Source organism: Heterodontus francisci, chromosome 5 (assembly GCF_036365525.1).
Source record: "Heterodontus francisci isolate sHetFra1 chromosome 5, sHetFra1.hap1, whole genome shotgun sequence".
Classification (NCBI taxonomy): domain Eukaryota; kingdom Metazoa; phylum Chordata; class Chondrichthyes; order Heterodontiformes; family Heterodontidae; genus Heterodontus; species Heterodontus francisci.
Window position 1 is genome coordinate 57,471,279 of NC_090375.1, and position 24,305 is coordinate 57,495,583.

General features: G+C 44.7%; 1 protein-coding gene across 4 annotated transcripts in view; it reads right to left on the reverse strand.

The window, feature by feature from the left end:
* The window catches only part of LOC137369855 (unconventional myosin-Id-like), a 172,103-nt gene extending 149,500 nt beyond the window's left edge, over window positions 1-22,603 (reverse strand). For 3 of the 4 annotated variants that reach the window (XR_010975028.1, XM_068031483.1, XM_068031484.1), the window contains exons 1-4: window positions 22,456-22,603; window positions 15,927-16,135; window positions 6,178-6,271; window positions 4,576-4,741 (exon numbers count right to left, since the gene is read on the reverse strand). Coding sequence is in view for 2 of the 4 variants with exons in the window: in XM_068031483.1 (XP_067887584.1) it covers window positions 4,576-4,741; window positions 6,178-6,271; window positions 15,927-16,135; window positions 22,456-22,550 (564 nt within the window). In the remaining 2 variants the exon portion in view is untranslated. The remainder of the gene's footprint in view (window positions 1-4,575; window positions 4,742-6,177; window positions 6,272-15,926; window positions 16,136-22,455) is intronic. The other variant, XR_010975029.1, reaches the window with a different exon arrangement.
* Window positions 22,604-24,305: the final 1,702 nt, after the last annotated feature.

Genomic DNA, 24,305 nt, shown 5'->3' on the forward strand with positions numbered 1-24,305 from the left:
AACTCGGTATCTTGAGAGGCATCACCTTCAAAGGAAAACAAGTGATTGTGCCCAAAGCTCTCTGACAGGACATCTTGTCACAACTTCACCAAGACCATACAGGCATAGAGCAAACAAGACGACTGACATGAGACACGGTTTATTGACCAGGGATCAACAGTGACATTGAAAAGTTAATAAGGATGTGTGAGGCATACCAGAGCCACCAGCAACAACAAGGGAAACAACCTCTACACTCTCACAAGATTCCATCAGTCCCTTGGTCCAAAATCGCCACTGATCATATTTGAGTCACTGATTATTTCTCCAAATTTCCAGTTGTCAGACAGATAAAAGACACTTCAAGTGTTGAGTTCTATATTCAGTCTATTCGGTGCACCTGAAGAAATTAGTTCTAACAATGAGCCACAGTATATGGGCAGACCTTTCAGCGATATGTGAGCCAAATGGGGCATAAACCATGTGACGTCCTTCCCATATTACCCTGGATCTAATGGTCTCACCGAGCGAATGGTTCACACAGTCAAGTCACTTATCCTGAAGTGTAGGACAATGAAACGAGATTTTCATGTTGCCATGCTACATCTCAGAGCTACACCTATGGATATGGGCTTACCATCACCAGCAGAGATCACTCCAACGATGAGGGTGTGAGGGAGCAACAAGACAACAACCAAGACATTGACAACATGTCTGCAAACTAAAAACAGCCAAAGGTGAAATCCACATCCCCAGAAGGTTATATCATCACAAGATCTGGAAGAGTTGCGAAACCACTGAAATGATGGACCCTTAAGCTTCTACACTTGTAAATTTTATAATCTATATCCCGTATAACTAATTTTGATGTATTTAATTCTATGTGTTTTTACTTGTAGCATACAAGACTTATCTTTGAAAAGAAAGAGGACATTGTATGATCGCGTTAAGAGTGATGTCTTTTTAAGATCTCAGTATGCTAATGAACTGAGTTCCAGGATGTAGCTATGTGACTAGAAGCCTTAGTCACTCTGCAACTGTAACACCCAAATGAAGATTCTGGAAATAGTTTGCTCTTGTATACAGTATCCCAAACACTAGTTTATTTGTTAAAAAACCTGTTAGAGATCTTAAACAACTGGACTTCACACATCTCATTTATGTTGCATAAGACACATTACACCCCATTTCGAAGAACTGGCATTCTGTTACTTTCACAATGCATTTGACTGCATTTAACTTGATCTCAGCTTTCCTGGTTCTCTCCACGGCTTCATTTTACACCATATATCTGGATATCATCAGCTATGCCAACTGCTCCTTTACATTGTCAGTATGTCTCATCTACTTTCTGCAGTAACACATTCTGGTTCACTTTAAGACCCAAAGGTAGACAAAAGAATTTGTACTATACAAAGTGTATGTTGAATGTTGTCAACAGTGAAGATTCTCATCAAGCTTCATGTTCCAGTAGCCATTTTTGGCATCAAGCTTGCTAAAAACTTTTTCCCCTGCCAGTGCTGGTGTAATTTCTTCCACTGTTGTAATAACGTAGTGATCCCTCTTTATTGCTTGATTAAGATCTTTGGGATCCAGGCAAATTCTTAGCCGTCTTTTTGTCTTCAGTCTCACCACGATGGAATTTACCCAATCTGTAATCTGTAGGGTCCGTGACTCTGACGATCACCTTTTCTTCCATCTCTTGGAGCTCTCTTTCAAGTTTTCCTTTTAGTCCTATCATTACTTTATGTGGGGGATGAATCACTGGTTTCATTGTAGGGTCAATAGTGATGTGATACTCAAAATTTTCAAAGCACTCAACCATCTCATCAAAACACTCTGGGTACATTTATACCAGATCTTGTTTGCTTCTGATCAGAAGGTGCTTTTCAGTGGGTGTACTGTCTTCAACCCTCCGTGTCACCTCCTTCACCTCATGGTTTACTGAGATAATCTGCAGCTCTTCGCAACAGCTCAATCTCAGGGTAGCAGAACCATTTGCTTCAGCGACGTTGAACAAATAGTTAACATCTTTTCCTTTGTGTGTCCTTCTGACTTGGGTTGTTCCTAGCTGTCGTATCTCAGTTCCCCTGTATGCTGTTAGCATGACATTGTTCAGTTTCAGGCATCTTTCCTTGGATAACCATTTTCTTCCAAATTTTCAGGAAAGATCTTCTGGTAAAGTCTGAGCGGTATGATGTTACTCTATGCTCCGGTATCAAGCTTCACCTTAGATTTTCGCTGTGGGTTCATTTCTCACCCTCTTCTTAATTTGAATGGTTATGTGAATTCCTTTTCTCTGGGAACTATCGCATCCAGACATTTCATGCAGTTGTATGGTTCCTATGTCTATCATGTTCTCAAACTCATCATCGTCTTCCATGGAATAGATGTTTTTGTTTCTTTTCCTACTCATTCACCCTGTTGCTCTGATTCTGGCGACTCAGCTACCACCTTCTTCCTTTGTTCCATACACCTTTTCCCAGTGATTGGCCTTCTCACAAGTTCTGCAGACTCGTTCGTACGTGGGACAGTTCCTTCTGTCCTTGAATTCATGTCATTGTCCGCAGCTCCTGCATGCCTTTTTCTCTGTCTGGCATGCATTCTTTTGTTGCTATTTCACTGCATCAACCCTTCTGCCTTTCTCTTGGCTTAACTGAGGGCTAGCCGTTTGGGTAGTCAGTGTCATCAACTGGCTGCTATTGGCTTTATGTGCTCTGGCAGTGTCTACAGCCTGCACTATTGTGAACTTGTCCTTCCCAGTTAGAGCTTTTTGTACTTCAGGGTGTGCAGAACTCCAAATTAGCTGATCTATCAGTCTTTCATCTGTGTTTTTAAATTTACATTTTCTGGCAGCAATTTTCAATCTTGTTACAAAATTGTCAACACGAAAACCTAATTTCTCTCTAAGGCCTTGAAATTCATCTTTGTAGATCCAAAAATTTGATATTGGCTGGAGATGGGTGTTGATTTTTTCCTCTTCACTCAGCTCCCAGCTATTAAACAAATTTAATCCTTTTTCTCCTACCCACAGAAGTATATAGGTGACCCTCTCTTCTTCACCAGTGCCTTTTAGAAAACTACCGAATGTCAATCTTCACTTTTATTTAAACTTCTCAAATGCCTCTATGACATCATCAGCTTCCCAATTCATCATGGGCTGTAGCTGTGCCAGTGCTCATTTTGTTTTCATACAATTCACTATTTTTTCCACTCTCTGGCACTTATTTGGGTCTTTTTTTCCAATCTAATATAGCATTAAATTTGGACTTGGAAAGGCTACAGCTCTTTGTGATTTAATACAGTTCTACCTGCTGCTTGGTCAGAATTCCTGAGACCAGTGTAGTGTTATGCATCACATGACTGCATGCAGCAGTGAATGTGTCACCCTGGAGCACACTTACACATAACAATTAGTTCCTAGCTAATTAGTTCATAGCTCTTTACGAATAATATAACTATATATAAAATGTTGTTGTGTAACTATATATAAATTGTTGTAAAAACCCATCTGGTTCACTAATATCTTTAGGAAAGAAAAACTGCCCTCCTCACCCAGACCTTTATGTGACTCCAGACCTTCAGTAACGTGATTGACTCTTAACTGCCTCTGAAATGGCCCAGAAAATCATTCAGTTGTTAAGAAGGCAGTTCACCGCCACCATATTTTCAAGCTATGGGCAATAAAGGCTGGCCTTGAAAATGATGCCCACATCTTATGAATTAATTTTTAAAAAGATGGGTGTCGCAGAATACAGTAAAGAACTGCCCAGGAGAAGCGCACAGATTTCTACATCATCAGGGGAGAGGGAAAGAGAGAAAGAAAGTGAGGCACAGAAGTAAAGGGACAATGATAAACATAGTGATAAAATGAATCATACAGAGGAAGAGAATTAGAGAGGAAAACAAAGAAACAGAGACAAAGGAAGAGAATGAGTGAAAAACAGAGTGATAAAGTGAGTGATATATAGAGAGAGATAGACAGAGAGAAAAAGAAGAGATAGGTTTTACTATGGGTGATGTGGACTGGAAGGGCAAATTCAGGGCCTGTGACTTTAAGAAAACAAAAGGCATTTTGCAGGGACCAATCTAATGAACTTTGCATTGGAGGCAGTACAGCGAAGGTTCACCAGATTGGTCCCTGGCATTAGGGAGTTGTCCTATGATGACAGGCTGAGTAAATTGGGCCTATATTCCCTGGAGTTTAGAAGAATGAGAGGTGATCTCACTGAAACTTACAAGATTCTGAAGAGGCTGGATAGGGTAGACACCGAGAGGTTGTTTCTACTGGCTGGGAATCTAGAACACAGGCGTACTGTCTCAGGACTGTGATAAGGAGAAATTACCTCACTCAAAGCATTGTGAGTCTTTGGAATTCTCTACCCCAGAGGGTAGAGGATGCTTCTTCGTTGAATATATTTCAGGCTGGGATAGACAGATTTTTAGTCTCTCAGGGAATCAATGGATATGGACAGCAGGCAGGAAAGTGGAGTTGAAGCCCAAGATCAGCCATGATTGCATTCAATGGTGGAGCAGGCTTGACGGGCTGAATGGTCTACTCCTACTCTCCTATTTCTTATGTTCATATGTTCTTACCTTCTCGAGCAAATAGTTGTTGATGTGTCCGCCAGTGGGGTCCCCTTTGAAATCGAAGTTGATGTCCATGTACTTCCCAAAACGGCTGGAATTGTCGTTCCGATTCGTCTTTGCATTTCCAAAAGCCTCAAGGATACAGTTTGATTTCAGCAATGTATTTTTTACACTTGAGGGCGGGGAGGGTGGGGTGAATATATAAAATACATGGTCAGAATGAAATGTCCTGTTCTGACGGTGCAGGCAGCACAGTTGAAATATCTAGGGCTGAGGCTAAAGTTCAAAATATGCACTCCCCTTCAAAAGAATTTTCTCCACAGTGGGAAGATATTCAGCTCCTTGAGTCTCTAGCCAGAAATCAGTTTTGAGTCTCGGATTCCTTGAGATAAATATTCATCCTCAGTGCCTGGATGATAATCTTATGAGGTGTAGCCCCCACGAGATTTTCATCCCACTGATTTTGTCGTTGCCTTCGTTAACGACAACAACTTGTATTTCCATAAAGCCTATATAACCTTTAACATGCTAAAATACCCTAAGGTGTTTCATGGGAGTGTAATCAGACAAAAACTGGCACAGAGTCAAAGGAGACATTATGATCGGTGACCAAAAGCTTAGTTAAAGAAGTGGATTTTAAGGAGGGTTTTAAAGTAGGAAAGGGCAGTGGAGAGGCTTAAGGAGGGAATTCCAGAGATTATGGCTGAAGGCACAGCCTCCACTAGTAGGGAAAGGAGAAGTGGGAAGTGCTCCAGAGGCCATAGTTAGAGGAACACAGAGTTCATGGAGTGTTGTAGTCAGTCAAAGCACTGAGAAGTGTTCCAGATTAATTCAGTAGCAGCTTTATACTTTTTAAAATTCTTTCTCAGGATGTGAACATCACGGACAATGACATTATTTATTATTTATCCATAGCTGCCCAGAGAAGGTGGTGGTGGGCCTTCTTTTTGAGCCGATGATAGCAGTTTGATACAGCTAAAGGTTGGCTAGACCACCTTTGGAGGGTGTTGGGAATCATTTCTTAATTATTTATCAACAGGATCTCTGTTTTCTGCCATGCACAAAGGTCATTTGTCAGAGATCCCATTGTAGGATTTGCAGCTCACAACATCCCTCCTTCTTCTCCAAGTACTACATAAACATTCATCATCCGTTCACCCATCATCCTCCTGCCTCCATTTTAAAATTCTCATCTTTTTGTTCAAATCCTTCTTGCCCCTCCCTATCTGTGTAACCTCCTCCATCCCTAGAACCCTTCGAGAACTCTGTGTTCCTCCAACTCTGGCTTTTGTGTCTCCCCACTACCCTCACTCTACCATTGACACCCTCATCTGTCTTGACCCTAAGCTCTGAAACGCCTTCCCTGCATATCCCAATCTCGCTCCCTCTCTCTCCTCCTTTAAGGATTTCCTTAAAGCTTATTGACCAAGGTTTTGGCTGGCTGACCTTCTTTGGCTTATTATTAAATTTTGTCTGATGATGTTTCTTGGAACATTTTATAATGTTAAAGGTGCTAGATTATTGCAGGTTGTTGTTGTATTAGATCCAGGCTTGGGTTTACATAAACTTGGCATAACAAGCAAAAAGACCAGCAGGACTAGCTCTTACCTCTCAACCTCCACCCTCTGCCCTGGGTTGGTGATGGCTGCAATGTACTGCATGATATATTTGCTCGCCTCTGTCTTGCCGGCACCACTCTCACCTGAAAATATGAATGAGGAGACACCATGCTTTAATCTGCGGCATAGCCTGTCACATTTATTTCACAGATGCAAGCAAGAAATGAACAAGGTGATGGCCAGATATAAGGAAGTTACAATAGAAAGGCCAACTGAGCTTATGTCAGCCTTAGTTCAGTCGGTAGCACTCTGAGTCAGATGGTTATGGGTTCAAGTCCCACTCCATGACTTAAGCTCATAATCCAGATCAACACATCTGTGCAGTACTGAGCAAGACTCTGAAAGCTCTCTCAAGTGGGTATGAAAGATTCCCTGGTACCATTGAAGGAACAGAGTTGGCCTGGCCAGCAATTCTTCATTTTTTAAAAATTCATTCTCAGGATGTGAAAGCTGCTGACAAGGCTGGCATTTATTATCCATCTCTAGCTGCCCTTGGAAAGATGGTTGTTGGCCTTCTTCTGTAGATGTTTGAAAAAACTGAGCAATTTGCTTGGCCACTTCAGAATCAACCATGTTGCTGTGGGAGTGGAGTTCAGGCCAGGTTTCCTGCTCATACACATGCTGTCCCTCAGTAACATCACCCTGCTACTGATGATACCTATCCCTTCTTCACCACCATCTCTCTCAACCCCTTCACTGCATCTATGTTTTTAGACAATTTATCCGATATCCAGTACTGGATGAGCAAAAATTTTCTCCAATGAAACATGGGAAAACTTCAGCCCAATTTGTAACCTTGGCATCTTATTTAATCCTGAGATGACTTTCTGATCCTATAGCCTTTCTATCACTAAGACTGTCTACTTTCACCTCTGTAATATCATCCATATCTGCCCCTGCTCAGCCCAGCTGCTGCTGAAACCCTCATTCATGCTTCTGTTATTATCAGACTCGACTATTCCAATAAAAACAGCAAGTGCTGGAAATACTCAGCAGGTCTGGCAGCATCTGTGGAGACAGAAACAGAATTGATGTTTTGAGTTAGATACGACACTTCTTCAGAACCGAAGGAAGGCAGAAATTAGATGGATTTTATGCGTGGAAATGAGGGAGGGAGAGGAAGAACAAAAGGGAAGATCTGTGATAGGGAGAGGGTGGGAGAGATTTAATGACAAAGATGTCATGGATCAAAAGGCAAAGCAAATGGTAATAGTTGTAGTAACAGACAAGGCATTTATCCAGAGACATTGTTAATTGCAGAATAATGAACACCTCTGTCCAAAAGCAAAAAAAACGAAAAACAAGTTTAAGGTCAGCACATGGTAAAAACAAAACAATCAAAATGGGGGTCATGGCCTGAAATTATTGAACTCAATGTTGAGTTCAGAAGGCAGTAAAGTGTCTAATTGGAAGATGAGGCCCTGTTTCTCGAGCTCGTGTTGAGCTTCACTGCAACAGTACAGCAGGCCGGGGACAGAAATGTGGGCATGAGAGCAAGGTGGTGAATTAAAATGGCAAACAACTGGAAACTCAGGATCATGCTTGCAGACTGAGTGGAGGTGTTCCGCAAAGCGGTCACCCAACCTATGTTTGGTCTCCCCAATGTAGAGGAGACCACATTGTGAGCAGCAAATACAGTATACTAAATTTAAAGAAGTACAAATTGCTTCTTCATTTGGAAGGAGCGTTTGGGGCCTTGGATAGTGAGGAGAGTGGAGGTAAAAGGACAGGTGTTACACCTCCTACGATTGCATGGGAAGGTGCCCTGGGAAGGGGATGAGACATCAGGGGTGATGGAGGAGTGCACCAGGGTGTCACGGAGGGAATGGTTTCTTTGGAATGCTGACAGGGGAGGGGAGGGGAATATGTGTTTGGTGATGGCATCACGCTGGAGATGGTGGGAATGGCGGAGGATGATCCTTTGGATGTTGAGACTGGTGAGGTGGGAAGTGAGGACAAGGGGAACCCTGTCACAGTTCTGGTAGGCAGGGGAAGGGGTGAGAACTGAAGTGCCGGAAATGGGTCGGACATGGTTGAGGGCCCTGTTGGAGCAGGAATGGAGGCAGAGCGGGGGTGGGTTGCTGGGGGGTCGGAGAATACCGTCAGAAGTAGCCGCTTGGAAATCCAATGCCATGACGTCAGTTCCAGATTTAGACAGCGGCGAGAAAGCTCCAAGATGCTATCGCCACCCCAACGTGATGGGAGTGCAATTTAAATGGTACAACAGTTAGTTATAATACTTTTGCATGCAATTGATCGTAATTCAATGGGTAGGCAGCCATGAACAGCACTGGATAGGGGAAGAAGTGAGAGCAGAGGCCATTGTCAGCCGACAGAACTGTGCACGTTGCACGGGCGGGCTTGGTCTCAGGTGGCAGTACCAGGTGGTCATACTGCTGGGTGAGCGGGTTGGCTATCAGCAAGGGTGGGAACTGAGGGCCACTAGCGAAATAGCCAAGATGAGTAGCAAAGGCAAAGCTGCCAAGGCAACTTCACCTCTTCAAGACAGTGCTCTGGAGGCCTACTGATCACTTGGCATGGGTCTCATACACTCTGTATTTTTGGACCCCTGTGGTGTGATGCAGAACCTCCAACAGAAGAAGGGCCAGGAGGCAGCTGCGCCTGCCCGTGAAGCTCCACGACGAGAGAAGCAGCAGAAAGGTATCGCTAAACCATGGGGCCATCCTGTGTCTTTCTTCTGCCGTACTGCGGCATCTTTCTCTGGGGGTCGGGGGAGGGGGGTTCCGGGAGTTACTCCAACACTGGCTTCAGCAGAGACACGAAACAGCAAATGACTCAAAGGCAGCAATGCAAGCAGGGCTTTAAATATTGTGCAAATACCTGCTTCAGAGTCATCTGGTACTATATTTGGTGCTTCAAGTACCAGACATGGACCATCTCCAACAAGAGAGAAGCTAACCATCTCCCCTCGACATTCAATCGCATTACAATCACTGAAACCTCCACTACGAACATCCTGGGGGTTACCATTGACCATAACCTGAACTGGGGTATCCATATAAATACCGTGGCTGCAAGAGCAGGTCAGAGGCTAGGAATCCTGGGCGAGTAACTCACCTCCTGACTTCCCAAAGCCTGTCCACCATCTACAAGGCACAAGTCAGGAGTGTGATGGAATACTCTGCACCTGTCTGGATGGGTACAGCTCCAACAACACTCAAGAGGTTCGACACCACCCAGGATAAAGCAGCCCGCTTAATTGGCACTACAGCATGGCTATTCGACCCGAACCCGATGGGACCTGACGACACGTGTTGGGTTCGGGTAGGGTCGCTCTTCCGGGACTGGCATTCGGGCTCGATCGGGTGGGGCCGGGTCGGACACACTCTATCACCAGCTCCGGTATGTGGCTCCAATATTAATATACTTTTTGGACTTGAAAGGTTGTTTAGTTACAGTTTTTTTAAGCTTGTGCAGATAAGCAACAAAGTGAAAAACAGAAGCTAAGTTGGATGGTCGGGTCAGGTCGGGCGCGGGAAAAACATGAAAGGACTCGGGCTGGGTGGGGCTCGGGTCGGATGTGGTTCTGGTGGGATCGGGTCGAGTTTCATTTGCAGACCTGAGCCGGCCTTTTATTGGCACCCCATTCACAAACATTCACTTAGACAGCACCTTCCAAACCTGTGACCTATACTACCTAGAAGGACAAGGATGCAAATGCATGGAAACACTATCACCTTCAAGTTCCCCTCCAAGCCACACACCATCCTGACTTGGAACTATATCGCCATTCCTTCACTGTCGCTGGGTCAAAATCCTGGAACTCCCTTCCTAACAGCACTGTGGGGGTACCTACCCCACATGGACTGCAATGGTTCAAAAAGGCCTTCTCAAGAGCAATTAGGGAAGGGCAATAAATGCTGGCCTAGCCAACGATGCACACATGCCATGAACGAATAAAAAAAAGAATCCTGCCCCTGTCGCGTGATTGGCTGGGCCCCACACTTCCATTATTATAATTGGCTGCCCTCCACATGATTGCGGTGGGACAGCTGCAAACATGATGAGCGGCGATGGAGCCCACTTCTGGGTCAACCACCGGGACATGTGACGTGTTCACTAAACTCAGCCCCTTGTGTGCACATTGGATGCTGTTTTTGCCGAAAAGAAACAACAGTGACTGCACTTCAAAAGTAGCTCATTGGTTTTGGGAAGGTCTGTAGGCGTGAAAGGTGCTATAAAACTTTCTTGATTCCTGTTCCATCGGAAAACTGAGACTCAAAGCTCATTTAATTGAAGTTTTCGAGACTGTGAGGGGAACAGAAAAGAGAAATTGATCCTGGTAAATTGTTCACTGTGGTGAAGGGGTCAAATACCAGGGGAAATGAGTTAAAAATTAGGAAGTTAATAGTAGAAAAGGGAACTCGGACTGATTTTTTTGAATAAAATGCAATGTAGTTATGGATTTTTAAAGTAAAATTTCGGAATATGGGCATCGATGACAAGGCTGGCATTTAGTAACCATCCCTGGTTGCCCTGAGAAGGTGGTGGTGGGTCTGCTTCTTAAACTGCTGCAATGAATGTGGTGAAGGTGCTCCCACAGTGCTGTTAGGTATGGAGTCCCAGGACTTTGACCCAGTGACAATAAAGGAACGACGATTATACATCCAAATTGAGAATAGTGAAGCTGAACTTGCAATTGATGGTATTCTGCTGCCCTTGGACTTCTAGATGGTGGAAGTCATATATTTGGGAGATAATGAAAGCCCTGGGCCCTGTTCATGAGTCTGATATTATTATAGGGGGAATTGTAATGGAGCAGGAAGCAATTAAACTGGACCGCTTCTATTTCCCACTCGGTTCCTGTCAATTCTCTGATCAATTTGGCGGCAGATGACTCTTTCATGGGAAATAAGTTTTAAAAACATTCCCTGGTGGGAAAAGGAAGAGCAGAACTGTTCCTCCGGGCCCCACAAGGAACGTTCAGGCCTTTGCAGCTCTGACCTTCTCCACACCTCATAACACATCAGACCCTCCCAGCATCACCCACATTCCACAGACTTAACTTGCAGCTGAGAGCCTCTCTTATGCTGGCATTTGGGCCATTCAATTTTCAGTTCCCCCTCCACCACATAACCTGTGAGTTCTTGTAGCTGATGGAAGGCCTTTAAAATAAGGCCCAGTGGTTAAAATCTGCCAGGTTTTCAATGAAGACCTCCACTGAGATTGCCGTCATTCCTGTTGGCCCTGACGATTCACTGCCTCTCCGGGCAGTATATTCCATATATTGATCATGCGTGTGTGTGTATTTCTTGTTTGTGTGCATGTATATGTATGAATGTTATGGGCTTATGGTGGGTTGGTGAGAAAGATGCAAGGGTAGTTTTCTGTCTTCACTGCCCGTGCAGTAATCTGGGATAACAGATTGAAATCAATGGAATAAAAATTGGGTGGGATCTATAAAGGGTGGGGTAAACTGTCCCATCAGATCACCAGCCAGGTAATGAAGGCAGAAATCGACCGCACATGTGCACAAACCACTAAAGGCTAGTACACTGGTTCCATAAAATAATCAAAAAGGCTAATGGAATGTTGGTCTTTATCTCAAGAGGTCTGGAAGTCCCATCTGAAGTACTCTGTTCAGTTTCTGGGCAATGGACCTCAAGGAGGAGACATTGGCCGTGGAAAGGGTTCAGTGCAGATTTACCAGCATGATACGAAGGGTTAAAGGGTTAAAATATGAGAACAGTTTGCACAAACATGCCTTGTATTCTCTTGAGTTTAGAAGGTTGAGTGATGATTTAATCATGGTGTAAAATGATAAACAGGTTCAATAGGATAGACAAAGATAATCTATTTCCTCTGGTGAGAGAATCGAGAACTAAAGTCACAGTCATAAAGTCAGAGTCAGGTCATTCAGGAGCAAAATCTGGAAACACTTTCTCACAAAAGAGTTGTATATATGTGGAATTCTGTCGCCTAAAAGGCTGTGGATGCTGGGTTAATTGATGCTTTTAAGACTGGGATTAATATATTTTTGTTACATAGGGGTATCAAGGGTCCACTAAAAGTAGGAGAAATCCAGTCCAGCCAATTACCACCCCATCAGTCTATCCTGAGGCACAGTGTGGCTTTCGAGCAGAGAGATCCACCATTGAAATGCTGCTCTCCCTTCACCAGCTACAGGAGAAATGCCGTGAACAACAGATGCCCCTCTATGTTGCTTTCATCGATCGCAGCAAAGCCTTTGACCTTGTCAGCAGACGTGGTCTCTTCAGACTACTAGCAAAGTTCGGATGTCCACCAAAGCTACTAAGTATCATCACCTCATTCCATGACAATATGAAAGGCACAATTCAACATGGCGGCACCTCATCAGACCCCTTTCCTATCCTGAGTGGCGTGAAACAGGGCTGTGTTCTCGCACCTACACTGTTTGGGATCTTCTGCTCCCTGCTGCTCTCACATGTGTTCAAGTCTTCAGAAGAAGGAATTTTCCTCCACACAAGATCAGCTGGCAGGTTGTTCAACCGTCTAAGAACAAAGACCAAAGTACGGAAAGTCCTCATCAGGGAACTCCGCTTTGCTGACGATGCTGCATTAACATCTCACACTGAAGAGTGTCTGCAGAGACTCATCGACAAGATTGCGCTGCCTGCAATGAATTTGGCCTAACCATCAGCCTCAAGAAAATGAACATCATGGGACAGGACATCAGAAATGCTCCATCCATCAATATTAGCAACCACGCTCTGGAACTGGTTCAAGAGTTCACCTACCTAGGCTCAACTATCACCAGTAACCTGTCTCTCGATGCAGAAATCAACTAGCGCATGGGAAAGGCTTTCACCGCTATGTCCAGACTGGCCAAGAGAGTGTGGAAAAATGGCACACTGACGCAGAACACAAAAGTCCGAGTGTATCAAGCCTGTGTCCTCAGTACCTTGCTCTACGGCAGCGAGGTCTGGACAACGTATGTCAACCAAGAGCGACGTCTTAATTCATTCCATCTTCGCTGCCTCCGGAGAATCCTTGGCATCAGGTGGCAGGACTGTATCTCCAACACAGAAGTCCTCGAGGCGGTCAACATCCCCAGCATATACACCCTACTGAGCCAGCGGTGCTTGAGATGGCTTGGCCATGTGAGCCGCATGGAAGATGGCAGGATCCCCAAGGACACATTGTACAGCGAGCTCGTCACTGGTATCAGACCCACCGGCCGTCCATGTCTCCGCTTTAAAGACGTTTGCAAACGCGACATGAAGTCCTGTGAATGTGAGCACAAGTCGTGGGAGTCAGTTGCCAGCGATCGCCAGAGCTGGCGGGCAGCCATAAAGGCGGGGCTAAAGTGTGGTGAGTCGAAGAGACTTAGCAGTTGGCAGGAAAAAAAAACAGAAGCGCAAGGGGAGAGCCAACTGTGTAACAGCCCCAACAACCAATTTTATCTGTAGCACCTGTGGAAGAGTCTGTCACTCTAGAATTGGCCTTTATAGCCACTCCAGGCGCTGCTTCACAAACCACTGACCACCTCCAGGCGCTTACCCATTGTCTCTCAAGACAAGGAGTCCAAAGAAGTCTACTCTCGATCACAGCAAAGTGATGGAAAGTGTCATCAACAGTGCTATCAAGCAGCACTTGCTCACCAATAATCTGCTCACCAGTGCTCATTTTGGGTTCTGCTAGGGCCACTCAGCTCCTGACCTCATTACAGCCTTGGCCCAAATGTGGACAACAATGCTGAATTCCAGAGGTGAGGTGAAAGTGACTGCCCTTGACATCAAGACAGCATTTGACTGAGTGTGGCATCAAGTAGACCTAGCAAAACTGGAATCAATAGAATGTAAGGGGAAAATTCTCCACTCGTTGGAGTCATACCCAGCACAAAGGAAGATGGTTGTGCTTGCTGGAGGTCAATCATCTCAGTCCCAGGACATCACCGCAGGAGTTCCTCAGGGTAGTGTCCTAGGCCCAACAATCTTCAGCTGCTTCACCAATAACCTTCCCTCCATCATAAGGTCAGAAGTGGGGATGTTCGCTGATGATTGCACATTGTTCAGCACCATTCGCAATTCCTCAGATACTGAAGCAGTCTGTGTCCATATGTAGCAAAACCTGGACAACATTCAGGCTTGGGCTGATAAGTGTCAAGTAACATTCATGCCACACAAATGCCAGGCAATGACCATCTCAAGCAAGAGAGAATCTAACCATCTCCCCTCGACATTCAATGGCATTACCATCGCTGAATCCCTCACTACCAACATTCTGGGAGTTATCATTGACCAGAAACTTAACTGGACCAGCCATATATATACCATGGCTACAAGAGCAGGTCAGAGGCTGGGAATCTCATGACAAGTCACTCACCTCTTCACTCCCCAAAGCCCGTCTACCATCTACAAAGCACAAGCCAGGAGTGTGATGGAATACTACCCATTTGCCTGGATGGGTGCAGCTCCAACAACACTCAAGAAGCTTGACACCATCCAGGACAAAGCAGCCTGCTTGATTGGCACCCCATCCACTACATTCACTCCCTCCACCACTGATGCACAGTGGCAGCTGTGTGTACCACCTACAAGATGCACTGCAGCAACTCATCAAGGCTCCTTAGACAGCACCTTCCAAACACATGAACTCTAATACCTGGAAGGACAAGGGCAGCAGACACATGGGAATACCACCACCTGCAAGTTCCCCTCCAAGCCACACACCATCCTGACTTGGAACTATATCGCCGTTCTCTCACTGTCGCTGGGTCAAAAACCTGGAACTCCCTGGCACAGTGGCGCAGTGGTTAGCACCGCAGTCTCACAGCTCCAGTGACCCAGGTTCAACTCCAGGTACTGCCTGTGTGGAGTTTGCAAGTTCTCCCTGTGTCTGCGTGGGTTTTCTCCGGGTGCTCCGGTTTCCTCCCACAAGCCAAAAGACTTGCAGGTTGGTAGGTAAATTAGCCATTATAAATTGCCACTAATATAGGTAGGTGGTAGGGAAATATAGGGACAGGTGGGGATGTGGTAGGAATATGGGATTAGTGTAGATTAGTGTAAAATGGGTGGTTGATGGTCGGCACAGACTCGGTGGGCCGAAGGGTCTGTTTCAGTGCTGTATCTCTAAACTAAACTAAACTAACGGCTTTGTGAGTGTGCCTGCACCACATGACTGCAGCGACTCATGAATGTGGCTCACCACCACCTTCTCAAGGGCAGTTGGGGATGGATGACAAATGCTGACCTTGCCTGTTTTGCTCACAGCCCCTGAAAGAATAACAATAATGGGTTGAGGTTCAGATCAGCCATGTTCTAACTGAATGACAGAACAGAATCGACAGGCTGAATGTCCTACTTTTGTTCCCATGTTCCACAAAATTTCATTCTTGTTTAACCCTCCTCCCCACCAACTAATTATCTCAATCAACCAACTGGATGCCATAGCTGAATTGAGTGGCCTAGTAGCAGTGACTTAATTTGCTATTACACAAATCTGGTTAAAGGTTGATCAATTCATGTTGATAACACAAATACACAAATCTTTTCAGTCTTGACCCTCTATTGCCAAGAATGTTGACCACTTTTCGTTAACCACTGTTGAAGTCACTTCCAAATGATGTGACTGGCATTTTATAAAACCTGCACTCTGGAACTGTCTTCCAAACCCACTTTGACTTTCAGTCTCTCTGGCTGTATTCAAAAACCTATCTTATTAACTATAGCTTTGACTTCACACCTCGCATCCTACTACTGCTGCATCACCCGTTCCCACCTATTTTCCATGTACCTGATATTACAATGCATGTGTCCTTGGCTCTCCTCTTCATGGCTTTGTAAGCTGCGTCTGCAACGGCATACAAATGCGGTGGTCTTTCATACAGCTCCCTTCCCTTGTAGTGCTCGATCATGTCTCTTCCAAATAAATCAATCTGCTGGTATGGATTTACTGAGATAACCACCTCTCCAATGTAGGTATAGATTCTATTCTTATCAAACCTATAGGAGAAGAAAATAAGCAGCAATGTATGTTTTAGGTGCAATCAGCAGCTAGCAATGTTTTCCTTTGACCGTGCCACCTTTTGTTCTTCATCTATTAGCATTCTTAACCTGTCTTGTTTGATTTCAATTGGACCTTAATATGCCCTTCATTGCTTTACCTGGATCCAATAAGCTCAGTGTTGTCTGTTATGCCAACATTTCTTGTCCTATAATTTCAAATATTCCGTTTTACACACTCTTTCACCTCCTTGCATTTTCTTCTGTGTTGAAGTCAGTACCAGTCCTTTCTCTAACTTATTCTTTCTCAGGACTGTAAAACTGTGAAATTTCTGTTGGATAAAGTAAGCCTACTGGTTGTGCTAGTAGCCTATAGATGTCACAGTGCAAATCCCACCATAACAAGTTGTGGGCTGGTACCAGAAAATGACCATGAAAGTTGCTGGAGTGTTGTTTAAAACCCAATTGGTTCACTAATGTCCTTCAGCGAAGGGGACCTGCCTCACTCCCCCCGCCCCAAACTTGTCATTATGTAAATATTATGGGGGCAAAATACGCACAGGGATTCGATGCATGATTAATCTGTGCCCATTGATTAGAATGCAGCCATCACTCTAACTTCGTGCTGCCTGCTTATTTGAATTATCTCTGCATCCAGCCAGTGCTTACCACACTGTTCACTGGCTGGATTCATTCAGGAGGGCAATAATATTGTGAGTGGTTAGCACTACTTAAAACATGCCCTTGCCAAGATGCTGCAGTCTGTAACTGAGTCTTCTAGGCCCAGAGCTGCTCACAGTTGTCCTCCAAAGCTATCTGCAGTGTCATCCACTGAAAGTCAGTAGGCTTCCACCAGCCATGCTGCAGCCACTGGGCTAGCACTGCATAGGAGCACCAGGCCAGGCAAAGGAACATAGAAGGCAAGCACTAAGGGAATGTACAAGTGTTATTAGTTGACTTTTAAATGTGATATGGCATGATTTAATTTCTAAATTTGGTTTGGAATGTTCATTTTGTGGTTGCTTTTATATTTGCACTTTGGCCAAGCGGACACTGTGATGGCCAGTGACAGAGGGAAGGTAAGGTGTGGGACTATTGCTGAATGGGAAATTGGGGTTATGATTACAGGTTTCACAGTTGGATGGGTCAGACAGAAAGTGGCAATTTAGGTTGCCTCCTTGCTTCCTCTTCTTCCTCCACCTCCTCCTGATGCTCTGCTCCTTGGCTGCTCACTATATACCTGGTGGCAAGGGCTGTCCACTCATAATATCGAGATTGTGTGGCATGCAGAAAACCACAAAAAATCTTGGCACCCAGTCTGCTGAGTATTGCAGGGCAACTCCAGAGCCAGCCAGGCAGCGAAAGTGTCCTTTCAGCATGCCAAGGGCCTGCTCTATCACTTTTTGTGTGGATGCACATTTTCAGTGTATGCATGCTGCCCACATGTTCATGCCTTTCACACCAGAAGCATCAACCATGGCATTAGCCAATAGCCCTTGTCATCTAGTAGCCACTCTTCAGTTTATCATGGTGGCTCAAATGTTGCTGGCACAATGGACTGTCACAGAAAGAAGGCAGCATGACTGGTTTCAGGATACCTGGCATTGACCTGCATGATTCTCTGCCCATGGCCACACATCAGCTGGATATTGAAGAAGCGGAATGCCTTTTGGTTCCAGGATAATGAAGAGCTGATATGCAGCACCCACAAGGCGATCTGCATGCAGTCAATGGTACCCTGCACCATGGGCAAGCCTGCAATCCTTAGCAAAGCCATGTGCTCACTCTGGCTGCTTGTCTCTGACTAGAGAGAATGAAATATAATTAGCTCTCTTTGAATAGGCAGCCTCAGTGAGCTCCCTTATATAACAGTGGCTGGCAAACCGAGAGATGTTGCTAATATCTCTAGCACCAGCCTGAAGGAGCCAGACTTGTAAAACTTCATCGTCACGGACACCTTATCAGCCACTGACAATGCCGTCCTTGCTCTGCTTTGAGGTTACAATTGTGGCTGCAGCAGGTGGCAGATCTCAGTGAGGACATCCATTCTGATGCCTCATACATTGTTCCTCACTGAGGTTCAGGGAGGAGAATTATTCCCTGAACACCCTGGGCAGATATGGCCTCCTGCTGAGAGCCCTTCTCCACCACTCCTCTTCATTCTTTTTCCAGAAGATTGTACTGTTTGTGTGGCCAATATTCATTCTCCCAATCATGCTCCATTCCAAGGGGAATGCCTACAAGTGCATCGATGACTGGGAGCAACTGATATATGCAGAAGCCTAGAAGTCGGGACCAAGTCCTTCAGTACCTGCCACAACACTTCCTGTCGACCTTTGCAACTTGAAACAATTATAGAAGACACAAAACACTTGTAAATCAAGAAGACATCAACCAGCCACTAACCCAAATGTAGTTAATGAGCCCTTTAAATAGCACTGGTGGGGTGTCCTTCCTGCTGCTGAAATTGTGCAAGATTAAGAGAGGGTGTAGGCTGGAGCTTTGAACTCCAAAATTGCACCAATACATTCAAATCAGCGTTGCACACTGATTGGTGTCATGATCTTCCTACTCTGCATACTTCCAGTGGATGTTTCCTGTGCGCGCTAATGCCTGCATGCATATAGCATTCAGTGCGATTCACCCCACAAGTATGTGCCATGGATACCATTTTGGAGCTCTATGGGCACTTGTGGTGCCCAAGAAAACTGAGTGCTAACAAGCCTTATTTCTTACCCTACATCTTCATTTATCCTGACTCAAAAGTTATTGATTATAAAAATCAAAGATACTTATGGCTGTGGAAGGTCATTTAGCCTACTTTAATACATCCATTCAGCTCTACATTCCCTCATCCCATCTAGTTGTTAGTCAAATGATTCCACCTTCACCACTCTGTTCAGAAGTCCAATCCAAGTGTTGATCTCTCTCTGCATGAAGAACTTCCTGATATGATCTAAAGTTACATTTTACGAATTTGAACCTGTGAACCATATCCTACTCCCACCACTTGATTTAAAGGAGTATTCCAGATTAACCTTTCCCTGACTATTTACTAACTTATAAATCTCTATAGGATCAGCCATTAGACACCTCTTTTCCAAGCTGGAAAACAAAAATCTCCCCAGTCTTTCCTCACAGCTCACTGGCTGTTAGTCGGGCTGGAATGCTCAGGGCTGGTGAGGAGGAGGAAGCCAAGAGGTCAGGTCGTGATTTGAGATGAGGGTTGGCTAATAGCTCAGCATAAGGGAGGTCTAAGGTTTCCCTGTGAGGCCTAAAGGAACACTCCAGCTCCTTTTGGCCCACAAGAAAACCTGAAAATAATTTTAAAACTTAACTTCTGGGTCTCTTCTGGTCCAGGATCTGGTTCTGGACAGGTTATGCCTATCAGGGAGCTGACACTGCTACCCTGTTCAAGCCTCAGATCACTATTACAGAAAACCCTGGGGAATTCCTAGCAATAGCTTACTGCGTAAGAACATTAAAAAAAATCAAAGGTGATCAAAGAAAACTAAAACTAAAGAAAGACGTGCATTTCCTTAGCTCCTCTCATATCCTCAGAACATCCCAAAGCACTTTGCAGCCAATGAAGTATTTTTCAACTGTAGTCAATGTTGGAATGTATTGGAGAGGATTCTGAGAGACAGGATTTATGATTATTTGGAAAAGCATGGTTTGATTAGAGACAGTCAACATGGCTTTGTGAGGGGCAGGTCATGCTTCACAAGCCTTATTGAATTCTTTGAAGATGTGACAAAACACATTGATGAAGGAAGAGCAGTGGATGTGGTGTATATGGATTTTAGCAAGGCGTTTGATAAGGTTCCCCATGGTAGGCTCATTCAGAAAGTGAGGAGGCATGGGATACAGGGAAAGTTGGCTGTCTGGATACAAAATTGGCTGGCCCATAGAAGACAGAGGGTGGTAGTAGATGGAAAGTATTCAGCCTGGAGCTCGGTGACCAGTGGTGTTCCGCAGGGATCTGTTCTGGGACCTCTGCTCTTTGTGATTTTTATAAATGACTTGGATGAGGAAGTGGAAGGCTGGGTTAGCAAGTTTGCCGATGACACGAAGGTTGCTGGAGTTGTGGATAGTGTGGAAAGCTGTTGTAGGTTGCAACGGGACATTGACAGGATGCAGAGCTGGGCTGAGAAGTGGCAGATGGAGTTCAACCTGGAAAAGTGTGAAGTGATTCATTTTGGAAGGTCGAATTTGAATGCGGAATACAGGCTTAAAGACAGGATTCTTGGTAGTGTGGAGGAACAGAGGGACCTTGGGGTCCATGTCCATAGATCGCTCAAAGTTGCCACCCAAGTTGATAGGGTTGTTAAGAAGGCGTATGGTGTGTTGGCTTTCATTAACAGGGGGATTGAGTTTAAGAGCCACGAGGTTATGCTGCAGCTCTATAAGGCCCTGGTTCGACCACACTTGGAATATTGTGTTCAGTTCTGGTTGCCTCATTATAGGAAGGATGTGGAAGCTTTAGAGAGGGTGCAGAGGAGATTTACCAGGATGCTGCCTGGACTGGAGGGCATGTCTTACGAAGAAAGATTGAGGGAGCTAGGGCTTTTCTCATTGGAGCGAAGAAGGATGAGAGGTGACTTGATAGAGGGGTACAAGATGATGAGAGGCATAGATAGAGTGGATAGCCAGAGACTTTTTCCCAGGGTGAAAAGGGCTATCACCAGGGGGCATAATTTTAAGGTGATTGGAGGAAGGTTTCGGGGAGATGTCAGAGGTAGGTTCTTTACACAGAGAGTGGTGGGTGCATGGAATGCGCTGCCAGCGGTGGTAGTAGAAGCAGATACATTAGGGGCATTTAAGCGACTCTTGGATAGGTACATGGATGATAGTAGAATGAAGGGTAGGTAGTTATTTTGATCTTAGAGTAGGTTAAAGGTTCGGCACAACATCGTGGGCCAAAGGGCCTGTACTGTGCTGTACTGTTCTATGTTCTATCTTCTATGTAGGGAAAAGCAGTGCCAATCTATGCACAGCAAGGTCTCACCAACAACAATGTGATAATGGCCAGATAATCTGTTTCAATAATGTTGGTTGAGGAATAAATATTGGCCAGGACACCCCTGCTCTTCTTCAAAATAGTGTCATGGGATCTTTTATGTCCACCTGTGAGGGCAGGCAGGGGTTCTGTTTAACGTCTCATTCAAAAGCCAGCACCTCTGACAGTGCAGTACTCTCTCAATCCTGTACTGGAGTGTCAACAACAACAACTTTCATTTATATAGAACCTTTAACATAGTAAAACTTCCCAAGGTGCTTCACATGAGCAATATCAAACAAAATTTGACACCAAACTATATTAGAAGATATTAGGACAGATGACAAAAGGCTTTGTCAAAGAGATAACTTTTAAGAAACATCTTAGATGAAGAGAGAGAGGTAGAGAGGCAAAGAGGTTTAGGGAGGGAATTCCAAAGCTAAGGGCCTAAAGAGTTGACATCACCGGGGCCAATAGTGGAGGGATTAAAATTGGGGATCAGCAAGAGGGTAGAATTGGAGAAGCACAGAGATCTCGGAGGGCTGGAAGAGGTTACTGAAGTAGGAAGGGGCGAGGCCATGGAGGGATTTGAAAACAGGGATGCGAATGTTAAAATCAAGGTGTTACTGGACCGAGAGCCAATGTCGGTCAACAAACACAAGAGTGCTGGATAAACGGTACTTGGTGCATGTTAGGATACAAGCAGCAGAGTTTTAGAGGAGCCCAAGTCTATGGAGGGGAGAAGATGGGAGGCTGGCCAGGAGAACATTAGAATAGTTCAGTCTGGAGGTAACAAAGGCAAGGATGAGATTTTTAGCAACAGATGAGCTGAGGTTACATGCTCAAGTTTCTGGATTGGGGCTTGAACCAACAGCTTTCTTACTCAGAAGCAATTTTGAGACTATGAACCATGGTTAAAATATAAAAAGGTTATTCAATCCATCAACTTTGCCCCTTAGAAGTCCATCTCCCCCAGCCGAACATTTAACTATATTTTAGACTCCACCACAGTCTTTACCTGATCGATTCTTCCACAGGTTTCACAAGAGGACCACTTAACTAAGATTTGTTTTAAACTTGCTACTACTTAATAGAAATGTTTTGCCATCTTCTCCTACAGGCTTCACTCAAAACCCACATGCTGTGGTAACACTGGCTGTACCATTTTATTTAATTTTCTTAAACATAAAGTTTATTTCATTCTTGTATCCTCTGACTTAGTATATATCTCTCACTGAGAGAGAAAAAAAGCATTAAACCCTTTCAGTTCTCCTTCCTGTCTCAATTTCACTTTCCGACACCTCCCCATCCAAGCACTCACCTCAGTTTCAAATTCGCCAAGAACTCCTCAATAGTGAGGTTATCCAACAAGACAAAGTCGGCTTTGCCAAACTCCAAGCTCTCCTGCTCAGCCATTCTGCTGACAGGCGTGGCGTGAGCCTGCCGGTTAGGAAGTGGTATAAGCTCCGCCTAGGCTGCTTCCTTATAATACACTGACAAGCATGGTTACGCCCGGAAGGTACCGTGATTCCAATCAGCTGAGACACTTCTTGCACAGTCACTATCTGTGGTTACAGCCTGCTTCCTCTCAACCCCCTTTAGTAACCATTGCTAGACAAGGTACAAAACTCACTGAATTAGGAAGTTAAGCCTGGTGATGCCAGGATAAAGGAATATTGTTTTTGTCCATATAAGGATCCCATTGGGAAATTTGATATTAAATCCCCCTGCCCTTCAATTATTTTGTCACCCTTTTAGCACTCTTGCCTCTGAGTCAGAAGGTTGTGTGTTCAAGTCCCACTATAGATTACAGAGAATTATGTAGGATACACAGCACAGAAACAGGCTATTTTGCCAACCAGCACCTGCTGGCATTTATGTTCCATGCAAGCCTCCTGCCATCCTTTATTGTCTAACTCTATCAGTATAACCCTCTCCTCCCTTCTCCCTCATATGCTTAACTAGCTTACCCTTAAATTCATTGATAATATGTGCCTCAACCACTCTCTGTGGTAGCAAGTTCCACATTCTCACCACTCTCCAGTTTCTTCTGAATTCCCTATCTGATTTCTTGATGACCATCTTATGATGGCCTCTAGTTTTTCTCTTCCTCAAATGGAACATACTCTCCATCTACACTATCGAGATCTTACATAATTTGAAAGACCTCTATTCGATCACCCCTCAGCCTTGTCTTTTCAAGAGGAAGGAGACCCAGCTTGTGAATCCTTTCCTGATAGGTATAATCCCATAGTTATGGTATCATCCTTGTACATCTTTTTTGTACCCTCTTCAGTGCCTCTATATCTTGTTTATAATACGACAACCATAATTATTCGCAGTACTCCAAATATGGCCTAACCAAGATTCAGTACAAATTTAGCATAACTTCTTTATTTTTCAATTTCATCCTTGCTTGGTTTTTTTTTTAATGGCCTTATTGACCTGTGTTGGAACTTTTAGTGATTTGTGAATTTGTACTCCTAAATCCCTTTCTTCCTCTGTCAGATTTAGATTGTTATTTTCCACACACTGGGATGAATTTTATGTGCCCACCGCCGATTCTAAGCGCAGCAGCTCAATTAAATAGTTGCCCCCCAATGACCTGGAGGGAGAGGGCTCTCTGTCCCTGGCAATGGCATTAGCTGCCTGTGCACAGGCACTGATGCCATTTTTAAAGGGCTGTTAGTTCTACTGGCTAATTTAAATATTTAAAGCTAAAGTGAATTTAAATAAATAAATACATTTCTTTTGCCCCTTTCAGACCACTCCAATAACAATTAAATTAGTTATTTGCTCTTTCCACCCCCTCCCCTCCAAAACACTTAGCTTTACCATCTGACCTTCCCCTGCAAACTGCACAAACATTCAACTACAACCCTTCCCACCATCCCCTACACCCATGACGTTAATTTGACCCTGTTCCGCCGCCCCCCCCACCCCCAACCGGAATGATAAACCTACCTCCTCCCCCCTCCCCACCAGTGTGGTGCTTCGTTTCTCAGGACGGGGAACCAAAGGCGCGGGAGTACTGGCTGCCGGGCCGAAGATCGCAGCAGGACATCAGGCGGCGACGTGAGTATCATAATTCAGTTAATTTATTTAAATATTCAAATTGGGGTCCGTCAACAAGCGGTGGGGGAACCGTCATGAGGACTCACCGCTGCCTGT